Here is a 24307-nt window from a genome sequence, read left to right on the forward strand (position 1 = left end):
CCCAGGGTCCTGATGCTCACCCCGCAAATGACTCCAGAACAAAGCAGATACCGTTCTGGCAAAGGTACAGTCCTCCCGCCTCGCTTATGGAGAGAGGGTGTCTGGAAAAGAGACGGGGACAACTGTGCAATGCGGGTGTATTACAGGGAAATACCTGTGGAAGTACTGGTAGCAAAACAGTGGATGTATGAGATACTGCCATGGACAGCAATTATTGATTTTATTGAGTCAAATGGAATTCGGTGGGACTTGCCCACAAGACAGAAAGTCCTGGAGATTAGATCCAGGCACTACTGTACTCATACCATGTATTTGGTGGTATCCCTTTCAACCTCAAAGGCAGCTGTGACCAATGTGTCCATGACTTGGCATTATCTTAGCCCTCTCCATTTTCTGCCATGTTTCTGACAGCCCTAGCTCAGTTTTTCTGCTGCTCTGTTCTAAAGATTTGCTAGCAAGAACACAAAGCCATCCAGGGAACAGTGCAGTTCAGGCAACTAGCACATCAAACAGATTGTTTGTCTGTCTATCTACCTATCTATCCATCCATCCATCCATCCCTTCCTTCTCAGGTATAGTCTACAGAGAGAGGCATGGTTGAATAGGGTCAGTCAGAAGGTGGGACAGGTGGTCATTGGGGACCTCCGTTGTCCTCTGACTTCCACCCCTTTCCTTTGCAGGCCAGGCAGAAGTTGAACCCCACTGGTACTTTCACTCAAGCACAAGTGACTCTTACAAGGCTACACCTGGCACAGGCTGTCAATGTCCATGACCCCATACAAGGGAGCTAGAGTAAGAGCTTGCTACATTTGGCTAAGAAACAGGTGTCTTTGCTGGCCAAGGCCCACACTTGTTTATGTGAAAAACACATAATTATGTGAAAAACACATAATGTTTTATGTGAAAAACACATCAGTACATGGATAGCTGGTCTATCCTCAGGCCACGAGCATATCCTTAGACTTACAGATCCAAAAAGGGGTTCATGATCACATGAAGTAGGATATGAAGTTGCTCATGATCCTGGAAGTAGGATAGGGTTGAAAGCCCACAAATGAATCAAGAAGTACAAATAGAGGTGAGGTTATGTGCATAAAAGTTTGAGAAGCAGTGTTTCAGTCCTAAATAGGACTCACCAGGTTTTCTGGGCTGAAAGCAAATGTATTGCTCTTTAAGGACATGCGTGCAGTGTTTCCCATCCCTGACCCCTGAATATATATTTATCAAGTCAAAGGCAACTTGAGTTCGTCCTTTCTCCATTGGGAACAAAAAGTGAGATGAGAATCTGTTGCTGGCAACTCTTTCTCTAAAATCACTGGATGGATCTTAAGTAGTCCTTGTATAACATTTCCTTCTGTTCAGGAGAGATTTTTCAGCACCCAGCTGGTTTGGTCATGCTCCACTGCCCAAAATGTGAAGCTGGAAATGACAAACCCCAATTCAAACCTTCACTTCTTCTTTGGTGCCTCAGGCAGTACCTTGAGCGTGTTCCCCAGGAACTGGGAGTTAGAGGATTTTGGAAAGTTCAGCTGCCAGCAGCCAGTAAGACCCAGAGGAGCATCTCTTCTGCACGGAAAAGCCTCCCTCCTTCTTCTTTGTATCTGCTTAGGGTTTTTCTCTCCATCCTTTTAGTACCTCCCCTATAAAAAGGAACATAGTGATGCTTTGCCCACCTCTGTGGCATCCTTTGGATGACTAAGAAGCACTGTGTATAATTTTATGACTTAAAAGATAAAGTGGGAAGGGCAGAGCTCCACCACTTGCTACTGTACCTAAAGCTGTAATTGTGTGTGAGTACTTGTAAATATCAAGGCCACCTTTGGGAACAACTATATGTAATGGCTCTTCTTGCTATATTCCATTTGTCCAGTAGAACATAATGGCTAAATCAATTTAAAGTGTCATGCATTTCTTTTTTTCTGCTCTCCCTGGGGCTATTCTTTCCAGTTACATATGTTCAGCCTTGATCTCCAGAAAAATCAATGAAGATTTAGTTGTTCTCAAAAAAAACCCAAGCTAAACATTTAATGCATTTTCTGTCATCTTGGTATGGCATATGTAATCCCTCTCCCCCTCAGGTTGCTACAGAGAGCGCCTGACTCAGCAAGCTTTTGTGAAATGAGCAGCAGCATGAAAACAGGTTTGTACTTAAAGGTTGTTTTTCTTGGGTCTCATTCTTAACCATAATCAGTGAAATTGTTTTTATTTGTATTCTCATAAAAGAACCACTACCACTTTGCTGTTTCTGAAAAATACAGGCAGTTTTCACAACAAAAAAAAAAAAAAGAAAAAAAAAAGAAAAAGAAAAAGAGCTGACCTATGTATCCATCCTCTGTCATTCTCTTTGTGTCAAACCCTGACTTTTCAGTTCACTTTTACGCATGGCTGTGAACACAACACCGATGCTCATGATGCAGTCAGCCAGTGACTGCAAGAAGACACGGCATAGCTATCAGACTCTATGTGGGAGTAATCTGAAAATAATAAAAAATGAGAAAGCACATTAAGTGCAAACCAAAATTTATCTATGTCTATACAAAGATAAATCTTTACAGAAGATTTAGGAATACATTTGTAATAAAACCTTCATTTTGGCACTTAGGTCTTCACGGTGGTTCTTGCCTCCAGTACGACCTTCCGTGCTTTTCTAAAGATCAGATACCACAGTCAGTAAAATAATGCCTTACTTCTCAAGCAGCCTTGAGAAGTGGTAAGATTTCATGCTTTAAGATACAATTCTGCTCTTATTACAGAGAACAATTTTCAGGAATGATGCAACACCATCAGAACATCTCTCTGCAAAGCGTAGCAGGGGCCTTGGGGATTAAAGGTGTTGCACCCAGAAAGGTTTGGCATCACAGCTCATGGGCCGGCTGCTCAGCAAAGCAGGCGGGGAAGCTGAGCAATCCGGGGCGACCGAAGCAATTCACTCCCATTTTGGAAAGTACTTGGCTCTGATTTTAGCACCTCAAATACCAAAGTTGCCTGGATGTTGGAAAGGCAAAACATCCTGTGCTGGTTTTGGCTGGGATAGAGTTAATTTTCTTCATAGTAGCGGCTGTGTGGTGCTTAGTGGCCAGCTGGGGTTAAACCACGACACATCTGCTTAGCAGTATCGGAGTTTCAACAAGAAGTTAAAAGCTGTGAAAAGTACCTTCCCGGGGCCCCTTGACCCATTCCTCTCACTTAATTATCCTTCCTGTGGGTTGTGTGGAGGTTTGGGAGGCTTTGCTTTGCAAACAGAAGCAGACTGAAGCAGGTTTGACAGTCCAGTTCGACCAGTTGCTTACACTTCTTACGAGGAAGAAGGAAAGAAGCCAAATCCTCCTGCAGCATGTGGGTGTATCGGCATACCAGCTATGTTATTACCGACACTACCGACCAGACAAGATGCACGGCGTAGCCATTACAGCGCTGATCACACCCTCCATGCCCCAAGCACCCTTGGCTCCCCCAGCACTGAACGTGGTGTCGGCATAGGGTACGCTTGCGTCTGGTAGGAGGAAAACAACATGTAGCCCCGTTTTTAAAAAAACCCGCTCTGTTTATCTGCAGCTGCTTGGCAAATTATGTCATCAAGACTCTGTTTCATTGCTTTAAGTGGAAAATGTTTGTGTCAAGCATCTTCCCCAACACTTGTGTAAGGACATAGCGTGGGGAGTGGAGGGCGCCGGGAACGGACACACACACACCCCCTACACCTCTGGTCGCTGGTGCCATCATCACCGCTTGCTCTTGGCAGCAGCTTAGTCAGCAGAGGACAGCAGGGAGGAGCTCAGAAACTGAAAAAGTTTCTCCCAATGCCACTCATCAAACATGATGTTGGTTTGTGGTGGGCAGATGAGCTAGGAAATGAGGTCGGAGGATATGTGGTGTTTGCCTCTGCAGGGAAGCGATGGTGAAATAGCCCATGGCAGCATTTGCCGGTTTATCTCACTCTCTCCCAGCTTCTCTGGCTCAGCTGTCAGCCACGCTGCAGAAATCTCCTAGCACTTTTCTTAAAAGCCACAAGCCAGCTGCAACTTGACTGGTGTCTTCAAAGTAATCTGTGGGAAGCTAAACCAGCAAATTACACACATTCTCTCCTCATCTGACTAGCAGAAATTTCTGGAGGGCAAACTGAAGCAGCCCAGGCGCGTGGGCCACCACGTCCTGCTGACAGAAAGAGGCAAGTCTGGGCTCCACAGGCATTAAGCCCAGCCCTGCCAAAACTAGGCAGCAGCTGCATATCAGAGGTGGCTCTGGAGGAGGGGGTCAAGCACACAGGAGTTGGAAACACGGTGTTTGAGATTGCCCAACGCAACTGGGGCTTCTGAAGAAAAAAACCCAGGAGATGTGTTAGCAGGGGATGACAGCACCTCCTTCCTGCCTGGCTAGATCATCCATCACCCATTTAGGCCACTGCAGCAGAGACAAACCCAATTACCTGCTGACCCATCAGCTCCTCCATTCGTCTCCTCCATTCATCTCCTTCTCCAGGAAAAAACCCCACACCAACCTACACAGCAAACACCACCACCACCACCCCAATAGCTCACATTGGGGAATGACAGGAGGACAGGGCGCCTAGCCCTGCCCAGGCTGGAGGGGTGCTGCCTGCCCTCCTGGCACAAACAGGGGGCAGGGAGGGAAGCCAGGACCCCAGCGAGGGGAGCAGGGAGAGGGATGGGGACAGGGACGGGCAGGGAGTGCAGCCGGGCTGCATCATCCTGCACCCCACCACAGAGGACCAGGAGGTTGCCCTCAGCAGGCCTGGAGCCAGTGCCTCTGCTTGATGAGGAGCTCAGCAGGAAATGTTGTGCACACATAGAACTCAACAGACGTTTAACACAATGATATTACACACACAAAAACAGTATAGCTATGCATTACCGAGATAATGCTAGCAAGATGAGAATATTTATTTATTATATGCTGGAAAACAGGGAAAAAATGGCCTTTACTTTTCAAAAGACCTTTCTTTTGAAGCAGGTAACTTTCTCCTGTGCTCCCTCTTTTGTGCTCAGGCTGAGCTGCCACATGCTGGTCTCTGTGAGGCTGGGGACAGCCAACAAAATCCCCACGTTGGGCCGCCACGCAGCCAAGGGTACTCCCTGCCGCAGTGATCCATCCTGCTCGGGTTCCTTGTGATTCCTGGGCTCTGTGTTAGCCTGTGCATGGAGGCAAATAAGACTCAGAAAGACTTTTCTGAGCGTTATAAATTTCTGGTGGGGATGGACCCTACTAGCCCTGGGGTAAAAGCCTCCCATGGCTGTTCCCGTGTCATTGATCCCTATGGTGCTTATTGAGCTCATTTTAGGAGACAGGACTAATGCCCACATCCCACCTTCTTTAGAGGCTTATTTCTCTGAGTCAGTGCTAAGGTGGTGTCAGTAGTTCCTGTCCTCTGTGCAGCCTCCCCCAGGCAGTGATCCCCAGCTCAGGCTCACACCCACGAGGTTTCTGCTTCCCGCAGGTTTCCTTCCTCGGCCGCCTGCTTTGGCTCTCCCAGCTGAGTGTGACCCTCTGCCCGGTGTTGATTGATAGCAACAAGGGCCTGGTTCAAATTATAGCTGTTGCTAGTAACAACTTGCTCAAGCGTCTGAGCACAGCCCCGGGAAGATTAAACAAAGCTGTCCGAGTCCCCAGTGAGCAACATTTTCTCCGAGCACAAGGGATGAATCAAGGGGCTCAGCAATCCTGGAGGAAGAAAAGGCCAACAGGAAAGCAAGCAGGGTGATGCACAGTAACCAGTGGTTCCTTTCCCAAAGCACGTCCGGCCCCTGTCTGGACCTCCCAGGAGCGTCCTCTCGAGAGCTGCAGCTCCCAGATTTTTATGAGCCGATGACTTCTGCTGACACTGCTTTCCCCAACTCACTACCATGGATCGCATGGCCATTTCCTTAAAGTGCAGAAAAGCTGGAGAAGGGAGAAAATCACTGCAAGCCATCCTCCCTCCTTCCTTCTTCTGTTTCCACATCAGTAGATTGACTTAAAAATCATAGAATTTAAAAAATAAGCTTTGGAGCTCAGGATGCCCTCTCATTTTCTGAGCCTTTGGGTCACATTAGATCATAGCCCATTACTTTTCTTTTCACATGTGAAGGCTAGAAATTTGCCTTGAATGACAGCAGAGATTCATCTCCAGGAGCCAAGGGTTTTTAAGTAAAAGTCTATTTTTAGACTAGACTAGACTACTTCAGTTGGAAGGGACCTACAATGATCATCTAGTCCAAGTCACGCCATGGGACTTGTACTCTGAATGCAAAAATACATCATATTAGAAATAATTTAGAAAAATGAATGAGAAAAGAAGTCTGGCTTGCCTTTGTGGATTTTCTTGAGAGCAGCAGCAATGGCTACATGAATCTATCTTTATTATTCAGGCAGGAGAAACACTGTCAGTGTTTGTCAGTAATAAAATCTTCTCTCAGTCCACCTGCTTGTAGATAGATTATACAGAGTTTATGGTCAAGAGCAGAAAAGAAATGTAAGAAATATAAGAACTATAAGAAACATAAGAAATATAAGCCTTCCAAGTTTCCATTCCCTTTGGGAAATCTTTCATTAAGGAGTTTGCTGCTCTAAAGTGTCCTTAGGACAAAAATTGTTGTTGACAAACTGCAGGAGGCTTCCTGAGGTTTCCCCATTTTAAATGCTGATTAAATGCTATAAACTCTTACAGCAGTTGTGTTGTAGGGCCCGTAATTTCCTTGCTTGAGTGCACACTGTTATACGTACAATACTCACCCCATAAAAGAAACATCATCTTCCTTTCCCTTGCCCTTTGCAGCGTGCAAAATACCATCCCAAAACTAGATCCCACTCTGCTTACAGTTTTGCAGCAAATCCTGAGTGTTCACTGGAAACTAAAAGAAAGCAGTGAACACTCATGGGTTAATATTTTTATAAACCACTTCTGAGGAGCTGTGAAACTGCAGATTGCACAAGCTCACCAAGGAATAGGTTGATTTCGTTAGGAAATGTGGAGGTCTGGTCTTGCTTTTATCACATCTGGCTTTAGTTAACTGGGGCAGAGACACTGATTTGTGACTTGGGATAGCAGCGAGTGTCCTTAACTGTGGCTCCCGTGGGGTAAACCTGACCTGCGGGAGGGCTGGGGAATGTGATTAGATGCCACTGTTTTTCCCAGAGATGCACACACTGAAGTGAAGAGCTTCAGCCCAGGCTCGGCTGAAGCTTTTGGGAAAGAGAAGAGTGGGCAGCGCAGGTAGGGGCAGCTCCTGCCCTCGCGGGGGGTGGCAGCCCTCGGAGCCTCCCCTGGGGAGCCGAGCTGCACCCTGAGCCCCAGGGCTTTCCTGTCCAGTGAGTACAGAGCCCCGCATCCCACGTTTGACAATGATTGATGAGGTGGTTCAATGTTTCCATTATACACTGCTGAACTGGAGATGGAGAAAGTGTCCTGACCACAGGACCACAGACCACAGCTCTGTTGCTTTTCAACAACAGGGAGACTGAAAAGGAGTTACTATTGAGAGAGGAAATTATGACAATTAAACCAGATTTCTGCTGGTATTTGCTGAGTGATTCTTTAAATTAATTCATCTAAAAATGCCCCTCAGTAGTGTCCAAGCCACAGCTGATGGTCACACTTGAGGGTATGGGTTCCCCCCGAGATCGCTGCTCCAGCAGTCAGAGGGAGGGTGCTGGATCTGTCCGCCCCCCAGCAGTAATCCCAATGCCAGTCGAGGGCAGCCGTGCCAAGGGAAAACTTATTCTGATTTATTCTTTCAGATCACTCTTGGCAGCGCACCCTCCCCACGCTTCGCTGGGTGCTCCGGGAAGGCCGGCTGACGGGTCGGTGGACAGCCTTCAGCCCCCCAGGGGAGGATAATGGGCCATTTCTCCAAGGAGCTCATGCTCTCACAGGCACCCATTTGCGTGGCTCCATCATGTTTCAAGATGTGAAGAGATGGAGCTCCTGACAGTGAAGGAATGAAATGCATTTCTCTAGCCCGGAAAATGGGAGGGTTGGGGAGGGCCCTTGAAGACCTGGTCGTGTGGAGAAAGGAGCTGAAATGGGCAGAGACTCACAGCTGAACAAAGCAGATGGTACACTGAAGAGATGACAGAAAGCCGGGGCTGAGCAGGGCTCAGGAACTTGTCCAGCTTTGCCGGCCCCAGAGCAGGAACACCTAACACTGCTGCCCTCTTCTTTCTCTTTTTTTATATGTATCTCTAGACTGTTCTTGAAAATTCTGAAGGGTGAGATTTTACGGGATTGCTGTGCTCCTTTTCCAGAGCTAACTGTCCAGACTCTTAGAAATTATTTCCAAATTTCTGGCCTAAATCCCTGTGCTGCAGCTTAGATACATTACTTGTTGTCTTCTCTACAGCTGATGTGGAGGAGAGAAAACAAGCCTCGCTGAGAGGGAGCTGAGCTGTGGAAATGCCTGACGGCAGGAGGGCTCCTCAGCGCTAAGCCTGTGGTTCTCAGAAATGAGGTGAGATCTGAGCTGGTGCCATGGGCCCAAAGTGCAAATGGATGGGGGATTGCAGTCTGGAGGTGGGATCCCAAGGAGGAATGCTTGTGACCTGCTACCCTAGGCCCAGCTGAAAGCATGGGAGGTCAGAGAAGAGTGACTGTGGCCCAGGGGGTATGAAAATGACAGCTCAGGAGCAAACCATCCCCTTGTGCAGAAAGACCAGGAGTTTGTCTAAGCAAGTGTCTTCTCAATTAACTGACATGCAAAATAAGAAAGAACAACAATTGGAAACATGGGCAAGCAACAAAATGGAGCATGCAAACATTGTTCATTCACTGTGGGATGAAATCAGAAAGGAGAAAGCCCAGATGGAGCTTAGACTGGCTAGGGACAAAGACAGACGTGCAAGGATGTTACACGTATGTCAGCAGCAAAAGGAAATTTGGAGAAATTGTGGTTCCATTAATGAATGGGGGAGACAACCCACTGACAGATGATAAGCAAAAGACCAAAGTATTCAATGTCTTTTTTGCATAGGTTTTCATTGGCAGAGCCTATTCTCACACCTTACATGTCCAGCATGATTTGGAAGGAGAGGGACAATCAATGGCAGGAGCAATAAATGAGGGTCTACTGAGAGAAGCTGTAAGTATTCAGATCCAGGTGAGCAGATGGGATTTACCTGAGGGTGCTGATTTGATTTCATGGCTGCTGTCCATCATCGGAAACTCATGGTGATCAGGGACAGCTCTGACAACTGGAAAGTCTCCCGCAGCATTTTCATGAAAAACCTAAGCAAACATGAGTTGGATGAACAAACTGTTAGATGGACTGAAAATTAGCTGGACCATTAGGTCAAAGAATAGTAATTAATGTTGTGGTGGGCCATCTGGCAGCCAGTAATGAACAGAAGACCCCAGGGAATGACACAGGAGCTGATATTGTTCAGTATTTTCATCAGTCACCAGGCTGATGACACAGAGGGCACTTTCAGCGCATTTACAGATGGTAATAGATTAGAAGCAATGACATCCATCTCCATTTGGCAGTGCTGGTAGAGCTTCAGTCTGGAGGGACCTTGAGAAACTTGGGACCTGGCTCAATAGAAACCCCTCAGAGTTCAACAGGAGCAGTGCAAACCCTGTGCTTTTGTGTAGGATGGCATCCTACCGCCTACATAACAGCCATGCAGGAAAGGACTGGGGCTTTACTATGAGACTTCAGTGAGAATTTAATGCGAATCAGGCAAACCATATACTGGAGATACGTTAGGAGCAATGTGACTGGCAGTCAGAGGGTATTTATTATTCCCTTTCTACTCAGTGTTGGTGAGGCTGCCCCAGAAATGTTGTCCCATGTTGGGACTCGCAGTTCAAGAAGTCATTGAGAAACTGGAGAAAGTCCACTGGAGTGCTGCCAAGATGGTCAGTGGCCTAGAGCGCATGATCTGCAAGGAGATGCTGAGGGACGTGGGTTTGGGTAGTCTGGCAAAGAGGTGGCTTAGGAGAGGTCTAAAACCAGCCTGCACCTCCATGAAGGGGAATGACAAAGACAATGGAGCCAAACTCTCCACATTAGTGGCGAGCTATACAGAAGAATCCTGGTCTTCACTGGAGTGAACAGGTTTGTCTCTTCAGAGGCCTGAAGGAGGATCATGGAGTGGACCTCTGTGGTGGACCTCTGACCACCCACTCCAGCTGACAGCTCACTGCCTAGCTCTGCCTTGGGTGGCCCCAGCCAGCTCCTTCCAAGCCAGTGCCCAGACACTGCTCTGGGAACAGCTCATTCCCACAAGTTGTCCCCAAAAGACAGCATGGACAGGGTGGTGCTAGGTTCCTCCTACACGACCTTTAACAGGACCCTATCAGCCATTGCACCCTAAAATGCCTCCAGAAGCCTTGTGCCACACCTTGTGGCGTGCAACGCAAAGCCTGTTTTGCGTTATAAAAATGCCACTCTCATGGGCTCAAACACAGCTCTTGTATCATTCTGGATATTTTGAACTGCAGGAGAAAAAAAAAGGGAAAAATTGTCATTAGGGACTTGAGTATCCCAGAGGGCCCAGAAGAGACCCAGAACTGAATACTATTTCCTGTAGACCTGGCTAATCTAGCAACAATTAGAATCATAGAATCATAGAATCATTAAGGTTGGAAGAGACCTCTAAGATCTAATTAGTTTTAAGCAGAGTAGGTATGGATCAGTCCACAGGGCCTTGGGGCTGGGATTTAGTCACCAGCCCTCTTTCAGCTGGCAGCATAGGCACAGCTGTGGAAACTTAAGGTCGATTGCCAGGGGAAGCCTCCTCCATGGCTGTAAGTCATGTCAGCTCCCTGCTAGCAGGACGTTGAAGACCAGGGAGGGCGCAAGCAGTGAAAGGTGGAGCCCACTGTGTTACCTCCATGTAAGTAAGAAGCTTTTATAATTATCAGTTTCCTTTGTACAGCTTGGAGGCATGTGTCTGTGCAGTGTGGTGGGGAGCAGAAGTGACCTCTCCTTACCTCTCCTTCTCTGCTGTATCCATGTGGAGGGGGACCCATGAAAATGCCAGTCTCCTGCAGTGTTTTCCCCTTTCTGTGCAAGGGGACGATGCAGGCAGCAAGGCAGCTCATTGCCCAGATTAAAATAACTCAGTTCTGCTTCAGATCTTGCTTATATTTTACCAGCTTTGTATCTGAACATCTCATTAACAAAAGCAAATGGACTATAACATCTTCTAAGCAAGCTTGCTCAGAAATCCCTGAATCAATCAAAAGCCAGGGAAAACAAGTCATTGCATCTGATGCATGAGTTCTTGGAATTTTAGCTATATTAGGCAATATCTCTTTGTTCACTCAAATTAGCCTAATTGCACACATATTTATTGTCCACTGTTCTTTAGTATCTAGGCAAAATCAAAGGAGGCTGTTTCAGTACAGAGATAGCAATTTTGCATGAGAAATACGGATAGTTTTACATCAGACTAATAATGCTATTCCATTATTCAAAACCAGAGCTAAAATTAGCAGGCACCTCAACAATCAGATGCATATTTTGTCCTCAAGGTATGAGCCTGAATTAGCACAGACCTCTGCCTCCTATCAATAGCCCTTATTTCTATATGGGCTCTTTTACGCCAAGATCATTGGCATGAGATAGGCACGTGAGACTCAGACTACCTTTTACGTTTGTATCTTCCTATTTAAATACTAAAGGGACTCCAGAAGTCATGCTCCATCTGCATCCATTTGCTATGTGCCAGAAAACTACATAAACCTCCAGATCTGACATTTTATATACCTCTTTAATAGCAAATCACTTGCTGTTACCTGTTTAAAGGAAAATGGAGTCAAACCCACCTGCAGAATTGCACCTGCTTGTGCTCATTCCAGAAGCACCGATGCTTTCTCAAGGCCCTCCTTGAAATTATACGGCATCTTTCCCCCTGTTGTGTGGCCAAGGGATGGGGGAGCCCCTAGCACAGAGCACGTGCTGTAGCTCATCTGCACATTCTAAATAACAGCCAAAGCCTTGTTGTGCAACAGCCGCGAAATGGTCCATTAGGAGGTCTTTTAATAGGCCATATGTGAGCAGCACTTGGACAGATGGAAAAACTCCCTCTTGACCAATACTGTATTTTAAGCACCCTTAATCTGCAGGGACATTGCTACTTGAATGGAATACTGGGCACCTTGAAGAATGCAATAAACCCAAACAAAGCTCTCTGGTTTAGCCTCTATACGTTATCTGAGACATGAAAGGGTGAGAGAAAGGGTAAAAAAAAATCATAGTTCTGGTATAAAATCCTCTAAATGTCCCACCTGCCTGTGCTGATGGAGTGGTTACTTCACACCTAAAGCCCGGGCCAGCTTTTTCCCAACTCAGTTCAGAGGCAGGTGGAGGAAATGTGGCTGCTCAAAGATGGTGAAGAATGATGAAATACTGTAAATCTGGATCAGGGACTTGTCTCCTCATTGCTGGGGTGCACAGACCGGGGTGGGGCTGCCCAAGACAGGGGTTTCACCCAGGGTGGTTCCTCCCTGTGAAGGAGCAAAATGGTCAGATGTGCCTCCTTCTCTTCACGGGCTGTAGAAGATGCTTTGCTTAGAAGCTGCTGAGATATCTCAGTTCAGGTGAGGGGAGTCCCCACAGCTGCTGGGCAGGACCCAGGGCTAACTCCTGGGAGCTGGGGGGGCAGTTGCCCCCATCACTGGCACTGGGCATCACAGGGTGGCAGCCAGGCCTTCTCCTTCCCAGTAGCTGAGTGCAACCCATTTATTTTCACCTAAATCAGCCTAATCGCATCCATATTTATTGCCTGCTGTTGTGTTACAGGTAGGCAACACCTCCTTAGCTGCTTCAGATCCTAGGGGGCTGCCAATACCATGCTGCTGTTGCTGTGGTTTCTCCATGATCTCTGCACTCCTCGGGCTTCTGCCACTTCTGTCTCTTAGGGTTAAAGAGATCTTCAGACTTCTTAATATCAAAAGAAACAGTATCAGTGGGAAGTCTGCTTGCTGAGCATGGTTCAGATCAAACCGTGTTCTCAAAGGCTCCTGGAAGGGTTCAGGGCTGTGAGCCCCAGACAGCAGGAGCATCGCTTTGCCTGCGCTGGGAGTTGTTTGCAGGAGTGGAAGGAAGTATCGGCTGCAGAACCAGAGTTTGTAATTCACCTCGCTGCCCCAGCCGGAGGAGAGTTTAGTCCCCTCTTCTCAGAGCTGCACACAGAAACAATATTTGCTGATATTGGCTTACCATCCCAAGGGGGGAAATTACTATGAAATGTTTACAGGGACCATTTGAAACTTGAGAAGAGGATGTTTTTAGTAGTGGGGAAAGAGCCAAATACCTTAGAAGAGAAATATTCCAGCTTTAAGAATTAATTACCACTTCCCAGTAATGCAGGTTGACTATTAAATAACCTTGCGCAATTTCCTGGACAGATACATTTTAATGGCAATATTGTGCACAGATCAAAAGCAAAATACAGTTCACTGAACTGTGACTGTGCAAGCTCAGGCACATGGGCAGATGCCTTTGTCTAAACACTTATCGAGCAAAGCCCAGAGGATGAGACATGGGGCTAAAGCAGCCACCTATACACAGCAGCTCACACCATGAGGGCCTCTGGGTGAGGATTTCTCCTATGGATGGTTATTTTCAGTCCAGGAAGGAAAGCATGGATAGTAAACAACCAAGTGCCTTTTTAAAAACCGCAGCTGTGACATCTATGGAGCTCTACAGTCATTATGCAAACTTTACTACATAGCTTTTTAGTTGTAAATCGAGTATCATAGGCTAGTGAAATGGATGCTCAATTTCTGTATCCTAGTTTTTCTTTTGGTAGTGTGGGAAGATAGGATATAACTGGTTATGCTCCACAACGTACACTGGCATAACAAGTCACAGTACATATTTATGCTTCTTTCAGTCAAGAGCATCAAGCAATGAATGTAGTAAGAAAACCTCATAAATCAGTTATCTGAAAACCGTTTTCAGTAAAAAGGCATTGCTTTCTCCTTCTTTTTACATAGGCGGAAAGAGGAGAGCAGTGGAAGAGCAAGTCTGAGAATCAATGGGGTTTTCTGGAAGTCTGAATTGTCGCTAATTACCCAAAATCCAAGCTGAGCTGCTGTTTTGTGAGCCATGCTCTAACTCATAAGAAGCTTTTCAGGGACGTAACTCTGAAGGTTTCTCAGGAAGACAGCTTTTTGGAGGATTGCATGGTACCTCGGTGAGTGATGCAGTGACAGCGTCACCCCAGGAGATATTGCTCCTAGAAGGACAACTGGCTTTGGATCCTGGCTTTAGGAGCATCTGAAGAGATCCTGTTGTCTTACTGGTGTGAATAGCCAACCATTACGTGCCAAGTGCAACAACTGCTGCAAAAGGTCAGCTTTCCCTAAAGGATTTTATTCTGAACCTATTCAGACCTTCCTAAATAAACAGCAGCCTCACCAAAAGCTATTGAAGTCCCACAGGACTAAAATTGTTTTATAGGAGGTCCAGGCGTGGGGTGCAGATTTGTTTCTAGTCATCTGTCCATCCAAGCCTCGACCACTTTTGCTCCCTGTCTGAAGATGGAACCCAGCTCTTACACATGATGTGAACGTGGTCCTTCTTGTCCGCAGTCCATCTTGTCCACAGTCCTTCATCCGAACAAACCACAGAAATACAGCATGGACCTGTGGCAGTGACCATTGTATGTGCTGATAGCCTGCGCGCTGCCAGGAGGCAGCAAGGAAGCAGCCTGGGTCCAGGCTGCTCGAGCAGGGCAGAAAGCAAGGGGACATCCATAAAGCCTTTTGAAGAACATATCCCTATCTTTGTCTAGGGATCTGCGGCTCCTGAACTGAAGCACATGGAACAGGTTGATGGCAGCAGCTATTTTAAAATTCATGAAGTCTTAAAGCATTACCAGATGATTTCAGTGCTGGGAGATAACTAGACAAAATGGCCCAACAGGAGGGAGATGCTGATGTAGTAGCAGCCATAATAGTGCATGATGCCGCACACGTCCCTGCTTCTGAAAACCTACTCATCCGTCTTGTCAGGGGAAATTGCTGTGATTCTGTTTCATAGCAGAGGTGGTGGGAGGAAGGAGGCAGACGCATATTTTCCTCTGATCAAGGAGAAAGGCCGGGCTGTGCTCCACTTACCTTCCTGAAGCCACCCTGGCCTCCGGGTGAAAGGCTTAGAGACCGGTGATGGCAAGTATTTGGTAGGGAGGGTGCAAGTGGCCGTGGTCCAAGAGAAACAAGGCTTTGGGGTTCCTCTGCTAGCACTTGAGAGATGGCTTTCCCTCCCTGCCCCAGTGTGCCCCTCTTTGTCTGCTCGCCCAGGACTGAAGAAAATGCCAGGGCACCTTCTGGCTGAAGGTAAATCTGTGCCAGCCAGGGCAAATTCTGGCAAACAGGTTAAATGCCTAATTTATGTATCTGTACCCGAAAGTGTTATCCAGAATGCCCCAGCTCAGCTGCTGCCTTACACTGGAGGCAGGTCGGAGCAGCCCTCCCTCCCTGCCATGGGTATGCTTTAGCCAGTGAGATTCCCCATTACATCCCCGAGGGGCCTCATCCCGCTCCCAGCATGCGGCTGAGCCAGCCTAACAGTGTGGGGAGGGGATGGGATGGGAGGGTTTGCACCTCCACCTGAATGTGGGTGCCTACATAACGAGGGGCATCTCTTTAGGTTCTCCCCATAGGAGAGAAATCAGAATTGCCCTCCTGCCCATCTCTCCCCCTCGTGTGCCTGGCAGCCTCCTGCCCAAACTCTCCCCCTGTACCACCATACAGCCAGGACAGCTGCCAGTGGCTTCTAAAGGCTCACAGGGGGGCAGCGGGAGGCAACCAGAGGTTGGTGCCTACTGGTTTTCTTCACCAATGGCCTTTGATGACCATGGTGAGATGCAGAGAGGTCCAGTACAGGTTACCTGCCCTTTTAGCGTATTTTGTGCCCATGTATGAACTGGATACCTTTAGCAACTTGCTCAGTGAAAATCTGTACTGGATGCGTGAGTAGGAAATCAAGCTTTGTCATTTCCAAAGACAAAAGCTACAGTTTAAAGAATTACCAAAACCGTATCATAGTGGTAATTTCTCTTGGAAACAATGTTATCCCTGATTCAGGAATGTGAAATGCTGCATAAATATCCCACTTGTGATTTTTCAAATTCCCCTCCAAATTTCCCCATGGATGCGTGGCCTGTGTGGTGAGTTCGAGTCTGCCAGGGATGTGCTCATGCTCATCAACCCCGTCCCCCTGCTCGCCTTGAGTCCCCAGCCCAGTGTCCTGGGTCTGGTAGAGCAACTCTCAGTGAAGAAATATTTAAAATGTGTTTTAAACAGTACTTCTATTTGTCCAGGCTGTCACCGTGCTTTTGCACTTCCATTAATTCAAGAGTTTTGGACCCAGTTTGCAGTCCCAGTTTCAGTCTGGTCCTGCAGGTCTGGAGCTGCCTCCCTTCAGCTCTCCCGCTCCCTTTGGTAGGGCAGCACTGGGCCTTCAGAGAGGAGATATACAGGTAACGTGCCTGGACTGATGTTGTGCGCATGGCCCTGGATGGGGAATAGTGCTGCTGGCATCCCACACCCCTACCCAGTGCTAAAATGGGCCTCTGGTGCTTCCTTGCAGAGCATCATCTTGCTCAGTCACCCTTCCCTCGATTGCCACCATCGTGAAGACTTTCATCTGCAGATCAGGAGGGGAGGTGTCCCAGAAAGTTTCAAGTCCCAGGGGTCAGAAACAACAGATACTGCCCACTAACTACAAGGGACTTCTGCAGCAGTTACCTGCCTTTCCTAACAAAGGCAAGAAGAAAAGGGTCTTTGGACTTAACCTATGAAAATAAAATAATAAGAAAACCTATCTTATTGGAGTTGTGCGTGAGCAGGAACAGCAAGTTTCCCTCTGTACAGATTACTCCACTTCCACACTTTCTACTCAGCATGGAGCAGAGCTTTATTTTTTTTAACCAACACAATGCACATACTTCAGAGGCATATTTGAAGTGCAAAACCCACGTTCCGTGCTTAGACATCCAGCAGTTAGTAAAAACCATTCTAGTATGGTGTAGAGCTTATGTGAAGTAAGAGTGAGAAGTCTAACCTGTTTCCAATGGCTACAAAATTGCCCTGCGGAAGATAAAGATGTGATTCTTTTTAAGTGTAGCTATTTTCTGTTAAGGGAACCTACGCATCAGTCCTTCCTACCACACGTCTTCAGGGAAAGCAACAACCATCCCACACGCTCCTCTGCTGCGGATTGCTCAGCGCTTTGTCCCACGGTAATCTGTAGGAGAAACTCAGCCCTCCTGTTAAATGCTTGGGGCCTGAAAGATTAATTCTGTGGGATAGATCTCTAAAGCAAGTGGTGCAGCACATCAGAAATTGGAACTCATTCCTAACAGCTTATCATCACTCAGGTGATTACAGGTGCAAGCAAAACAGCAATCTTTGAGGGAGAACAGAGATCCTATCATAATCAGAATTCTTACAGATAGTTTTATATTTTCATGTTTAATAGAGCTTTTTTTTCCCTCTCCATATAAAGCTTTCCATCAAAGGCTTTCCAAGCATTTTATAAAGGCAGGTGAGTATCATATCATCATCACTCCCATTTTACAAACAGGAAACGGAGGCCCCAAAAAAGTCATTTGAGCAGCATAAAACAGCAAATCCCAGCCCAAAACAGAAATGGAATCAAAGTCTCCTGGCAAAAATCCCTTTCTCCAACTACCACTATTTAGTTGCTATGCAGCATTTTTTTTTTTTTTTTGTAAAAATAACCCAACCAGTCAAACAAGAGAGAACGGCAAGGAAATCACGAGCTTCGACATACTTACTTCCATACTGCTGGCATTAGTACAAAAATAAAGATTTTTGTTAACTAGTTTACAAAAACAAAGTCTGTTGAGTCACGCAGGATCTCATTGGGGGGTTCATTTGACTTTGGAAGATAAAGCCTGTTTGAAACGTCTCTTTAGATCTTGCATGTTGGGAGATTTGGGCCGAGGGATGATGGACGACCGCCTCCTGTCCGTGCTGCCAGCGTGCTGTAGTTTGCTGACCTCCTTGCAAAGGTAATGGAAAACATCACAGACGCCTTGGGAGTCGTCACTCGTGGAGATTTCCAAGAACAGGCTGCCCAGTTCATTTGCCAGCTGTGGTCCCTCTTTCGCCTGTACTTGCCTGGCGTGGAGGAGGTCTGCTTTGTTCCCCACGATAATGATGGGAGTCCTGGCATCTGGGTGGACCTTGCGTATGTGCTGGTAGAGAGGTCGGACTGACTGGTAGCTGCTGTAGTCTGTGATGGAGTAGACCAGGAGGAAGCCCTCTGCCCACTTCACGCACCTGGACAGGGAGTCCAGCACCTGCACGCAGTCTTCCTGCATCTGCGGTACGACAGAGAGCACATATTTGGCATTGGGTCGTGAAAGTATAAAGCCTGTACCATAGATAGCACCGTTAAACAGGTCCAAATGGAAGCCTGAGCTCTGTCTCAGAAAACTGAGCCAGGCCTTGTATGAAACTGGGGCTCAAAAGCTGAGCCTTTAGGTGGCAGAGAAGAACCGATCGATCCGAAGCATCTCCGTACCTGGATGCACCCCGGCGTGTCTTGGATCTGCACGGCAACGTGGTCCCCGTCCAGATGGACCAGCCTGGAGTAGAGGTTGCCTGGGGAGCAGAGAGCCGTCAGGCACAAGCCGCGGCCGCGGGGGTCCCCACCGCGCCCCGCCGCCCGCCGCCTCACCTGTGTTGGGCTCGTAGTCCCCGATGAACCGCTTCGTCAGGAACCGCACGATCATGGCTGAAACACAGAGCGGTCGCGTTAGGGGAGACGGACGGACGGTCGGACAGGGAAAGGGGAGACGGACAGCCCCGCGTCTCCCCCCCCCCGCACTCACCGCTCTTGCCGACGCCGCGGGCGCCCAGCACCGCCAGGCGGAGCTGGGCGCCGGGAGGCCCCGGGGCGCACTCGGCGATGGGCGCCAGCAGGAAGGGCTGGGACATGCTCGGCAGGCGCATGGGAGGCGCGGCCCGGCGGCCGGATGGCTCGGCTCGGCTCGGCTCGGCTCGGCTCGGCTCGGCTCGCAGCGCCCGGCGCGGGCGGCCGCCGGCGGCTTTTAAAGGCTCCGCCGGCAGCGCCTTGCGCGGGGCCGCCCCGCAGCGTGCGCACAGCGCGGGGCGCCCATTGGCTGTACCGCCCCCGGCCCGGCCGCACCGCCCAGCGGCCGCCCAGCGGCCCCCCCGCGGCCGTGTGCCCCCCCGGCTGTGCCCCCTGGCTGCCCCAGTTGTACCCCACACCCCCCCCGCTGCCCACCCTGGTGGTACCCCTGCCACTTCCTCCCCACCTTTCCCATCCCCAGGGCGTGGGGTGGCCCCCCGTGGGCGCAGGTGCCAGGGGGGTGGAGGACAGCCCGGGCAGGCGGCGTGACCTGCGGCCCGGGTTTGGGGGCAGGCACCGCAGCACCCTGCCGTGCACCACCCTCGCCCGAGGCAGGCAGACATCAGCACAAGTCTCCCTGTGTTTGGGAGGGTACACCTCCACACCAGCCCCAACCACTGCAACGGGCTCCTGCTTTACCCGCCCTCCCTGCAGCAAGGGACTCCAGGCACAGAAGAAGGGAAATGATTTATCCTTTTATCTCGGACTATTTTGTTTCCCACACCTGGATACATTCCTCCACGGCCAGTGTTGAAATCCCGGCTCGTGGATGAAGCAACAGCCAGTCCTGAAACCAAAGCAGTCCACGGGGCCTTGAGGTCTGGACTAGGCCCTTCAGGTTTTTAAAGTGGGAGAAAACTTCGGAGAAGAAAGGCACTCCACCACAGGCTGCTGTTAAATGAGCCTCAAACCTGCAAACAGCTGTATGGATGCTTCAGTCTCTGCAAACCGTTGCCCTGGCTCCTGCAAAACTGCTTCTGCAGCACACTACTTTGCAAGCGTGTGTTTACAAGATAAATAATCAATTCAGGGGCTGCTTTATTTTTATATTATCAGGGAGATAACACAATGCAGCAGGAAACAACATGGAGGAGGCCAGCAGGTTGATACCTGAAAGGAGCAGGATGGATCTGTGCTCTCACAGCCCGGCATCACAGGGGGACGGAGCCACCGTGGGAGCTGCTGGGCCCCGGCTGCGGGGCTGATGCCCAAGGGCACCCCAGGTGGCCCCGGATGCCCGCACGCAGGCAGCTGAGCTGAACCTCAGCAGTAGCAGGGCTGTGCAGTGGTGCTGCTCTCATTCACCTTCCCCCTCCCCTTCGATACAGCTCTCAGAAGATGCACGCAATGACAACAGGTCATGTTTTTCCTCACTTTCCTCTTGTTTTCCCTCTTACTTTCTCCCTACATCCAGGCAAGAGTCCAGGTACCCTGTCTGGTACGTGCTTCTTTTTCAGCCCCAGTCCCTCCAGTGACTTGAAAACTCAGAACAAGGGCCCAAGAGTAACACTGCCAGCTCTGCTCTACCAGAGCTAAGGTGTTCCTGAGGAAAGTCAACCCTCGGTACCGTGGGGACAAGGATGGGGAGGAACTGCTCCCCACTTCCCATGGGCACAGAGTTCACGTGGGGAGTGGAGGCACAGCTCAGGCTCTGCACCCCGCAGCAGACAGAGGACCGGCCATCTCCCCAGAGCAATGTCCTGCCCCGTTTAAAGATTCTCCCCTGGTGCCCCAGAAATGTTCTACCTGATGTCCACACTGCTCTATGCTGAAGGGTTACACAGACTTCACAGTAGTTAAGACCACGCTAATTAACATCAGTTAAAGTAGTGCCTGCAGAAAAGCAAGGTGGAAGAAGTGCTGTTTATTATTTGTGTTACTCTAGTGCCCAAGAATCCCCACGGTAACAATCACGGCCACTTTTAACCTCAAAAACAGATTGCCTCTAAAATTTCTACTTCATTTCCCATCATGCCAGTGAGCCCTTTTCTTTTTGTAAACAAGATATCTCTTGTATCACTAAAAGCTTTTGGTTTCCAGAGGTTCATGCTATTGTCATCTGCTCCCATTGTCATGCACCACCACTTGTCTTTGGCCTCACACACAGTGCCAACACAGGCTATTTTTATACATTTCTTTACAAAAGAGCTATCAGAGTACATTCAGCATGCATGCCCTTGAAATGAGTATGTTCCAGGCAGATGATTGCTAGGTGCTGAGCTATGAAAGCAGTAGTATTAAACCACCACCATCCCCAAAACCTGAGGGGCTCCCCCTGTTTCTGGGGGGGGAGAGCTCATGCAGCCTTGCCTGCTGCTGAGAGCACCCCCAAAGGGCAAACAGTGATGGTCATGAGCAGGGATGACAGTGCGTAAACCCAGGTAGGAATGCCGTAAAGGAACTCATTTCCAGGGAGCAATGGGCTGTCTCTCCATCAACACCTACTCTGGTGCAACAGGAGCATTTCAGGGCTCAGATTCCTCACATGTGGGGGCTCAGATTAGCTGTCCCCGTTCTGTGGGCCAAGTGATCCCTGGGATGTACGGGCCTCAAAGCTGTTCCAAGGAGCCTTTCCTTTCTCGGCTGGAGGTCCTACTTGGAAGCACGAGGCTGTACTTTCACCCATCCCATGCAGGTGGCCCATGCCACCATCCCTATAGTCTATCGCTATCCCCTCTCACACAGCAACATCACTCAGTCCTACTCACATGGAATCCCAGGGACACCATAGTGCTGCCTGACCCACCTCCCTATTCCGAGCTCTGGTAACATTCAACAGCAGGTACTTTTGGGGGAGGGAGTAGGCAGCTTACTCCTGTGGCTGCGGCAGAGAGGACATCCTGAGAGCCACTGGAGCTCTCTTCTTTTCTAAGAAACAAAATGCAGAGTGTTCTCCTGGGCACCTTTGCTGACGTTGTGGAGTCAGCTAGAAGTTCTGGGCTTAAGATTGGCAGGATCACGTGAGACAAGGAGCAGCAGGCACAAAGCTTTTCCATGTGGAGAAGCACTGGTGAGAACCTTTGCTGTGAGCTGGCATGGCTTCACCACTCTACTATGAGCTTTCAGGAACACGAGCCCATGTTCAAGACTGCAACTGTTCCTTATACTCCCCAACTCCTGCTGGTCAATGGCTAAACAGTTTGGAGTGGGCATGGACAAAAAGGTGACTGAGGGCCCAGGGGCCATCACCCGAAGCCTCTTTCTCCAAATAGTGAAAAATGAAATCAGCAACCTCAACCAGAGCTTTGTATTTTCTGGGTTCTTCAGCTGTACGGGCACTGCTGCTGGGAGCCACATTCCTACCCCAACACTTGAGCCAGCATGGTTGTGACTATGTAAATCCCAGCAGCTACAACTCGATTCTTCTATAGACCTTGGTAGTAAATCCACTGAGGTAGATGCATGGACGTGAAATGCTTATCATCTGTGTCTTCCATACCACCACCCTCAGAATCATAGGGGTTGCTGGTACCTTCTTCCCATGCAAGGAGACTGTTTGCAGCAGTAGGATGCCCCCTGCACTGTGGGAGACACTACCCACACCCCTGAGTCATGAGGTACTACCCAGACAGTGATAAGCCCAGTTTAACCACGTCTTTTCACCACACACCCTGAATTACAGAACCCACTGCACCTTGCAAGGGCGGAGGGAGCCTGTCTGCCTGTGCTGGGATAGGAAGGATCACATTCTCTGGCAGTTGTATGCACAGCTCTTGGCATCCTCTGGACCAGTCGGGACACCCCAGCACAGCATGTGTCTGGGATGCCAGCCGTCCTTTTGATCCCAAGGGCCACGAACATGCCAAGTCCAGGACTGCACTGAGAAGGACAAGGGAGTGAACATCAGGACTGTTTCCCCTATCTGATACATACAACGGGAAGATTATAAAAGAATGAATTGTTTGTACATCCTTGTGGCAGCTACTTACCTGCCTCCCCTCCCCCCCACCCAGGAATGGAGCTGGAGGTGTCTGCTCATCCCTCGCCCCCCTCAGGCATGCACGCTTCACCTGCTCCCTCCCGGGGTCCTCAGCCTGCAGCCCCTTTGCACAGGCATGGCTCCTCCTCCCCAGCCCTTTCATTGACCCTTCCTGGCCACACACAGTATCGGCACTAATACTGAGGAAGCCTCAGATCTCGGTGTCACCGACACGCTAAAAAAGATGAAGCTGACAGCTCAGGAGAAGGCTTCCTTGCTTCTTCTCTAAGAGAAGACTGGGGATTCTGGCAGGGCCTTTGGCAGGGAATCAGCTGCAATGGTTCAAGGCAGTAAAACTTGGTATGGAGGAGACAGCTCAGCCCCCACCTCCTAATTAGGCTTTGTGGAATGGAGACAAAGCACTACACTGAAGTGCAACGGCTTGTGCTAATCCATAAGCACTTCACTCTCTGCATGTTGTACAGGGACAGCCTGTCCACCAGCTCTGGAATAATGAAGTCTCTGTGCTAGATGGGGACTTGAAGACAGCTAACACGTAACACTGAACTTCTGCAAAACTGGCTTTTAAACTAGGGATTCCTGAATTCTGCTGGCTCAAGGTGTGTCCAATTATATGGGAAATCTACAGCTTTGCAGATTTCACAATAGTTCTCCACAATTCAAAGCATTGTGGAATGAACAAAATTCAACTCTGTCATGGTATGAAGAGAGAGGAAACACCTAGCCTGTAGCTGTCACGCTCGCTACAAAGTTTTGCTCGCTAGGCACAGCCTCAGAACTGGACCGCAGAGAACTGGTTACAGCTTATGGGTCTAGTGTGTAAAACCCCTTCTAGAGTGAGTCTAAGAGGAGAGGAACTTGCAACTTGACCATAAGGAAACATGCTTCCTCCGCCCAGAGGGGCGGAAAGGCTGAACTGCCAAAATCACTCCCTTCCCTCCCAAATCTTCTGCAAGTTCTGCATACACCTAAAACCATTCTCTTCTATCAAGATGGATGCATTTCAATTTAGACATTAGTTTCATGACTGAAGATGTCCCAACAGGCAGTTCAACAGCTTTTCTCAATTCACAGATCTCCCTCTTTTGTCAGGTCTACACAAAACCAGGGCGGTTGAACACATGGGAAGCAAACTTCAACAGCAGATACCGAGATCTGTAAACATCCGAGCTGTGCTTCTGCAAACCTGAGGTTACCAGGAAAACCACCACTGCACTGAAAGCAACTAACAAATAGCGTCTATAAACCCACAACAAGGTTTAACCTTGTTAAACCTTAGTTAATTTGTCCTGTTTTCAATCATTTAAAAAAAAAAAAAACATTCTCTTGCTATACAAACCCAGTTTCATTTTCAGTCATTTCTGGGAATCCTGACCAATGAAAGCATTCCCTCCTTCTCCTCCCAGCCCACACACAGCTTCCAAATATGCATTTAAGAGCATCTACTGTGAGCATAGTGACCTTAAAAACAGAGACTAAATAAACTGAAAACTGTTGCAATGCACAGCGCCTCTGG

General features: G+C 48.8%; 1 protein-coding gene across 1 annotated transcript; it reads right to left on the minus strand.

The window, feature by feature from the left end:
* Positions 1 to 16823: 16823 nt before the first annotated feature.
* RASL11A (RAS like family 11 member A) lies at positions 16824 to 18982 on the minus strand. The gene is made up of 4 exons (XM_076364030.1): positions 18811 to 18982; positions 18657 to 18713; positions 18501 to 18580; positions 16824 to 18297 (listed from the first exon to the last, which is right to left on the minus strand). The coding sequence occupies exons 1-4, from the start codon at positions 18929 to 18931 to the stop codon at positions 17845 to 17847; spliced, it is 711 nt and encodes a 236-aa protein (XP_076220145.1). The 5' UTR covers positions 18932 to 18982; the 3' UTR covers positions 16824 to 17844.
* Positions 18983 to 24307: the final 5325 nt, after the last annotated feature.

Source organism: Aptenodytes patagonicus, chromosome 1, assembly GCF_965638725.1.
Source record: "Aptenodytes patagonicus chromosome 1, bAptPat1.pri.cur, whole genome shotgun sequence".
NCBI classification, from domain to species: Eukaryota; Metazoa; Chordata; class Aves; order Sphenisciformes; family Spheniscidae; genus Aptenodytes; species Aptenodytes patagonicus.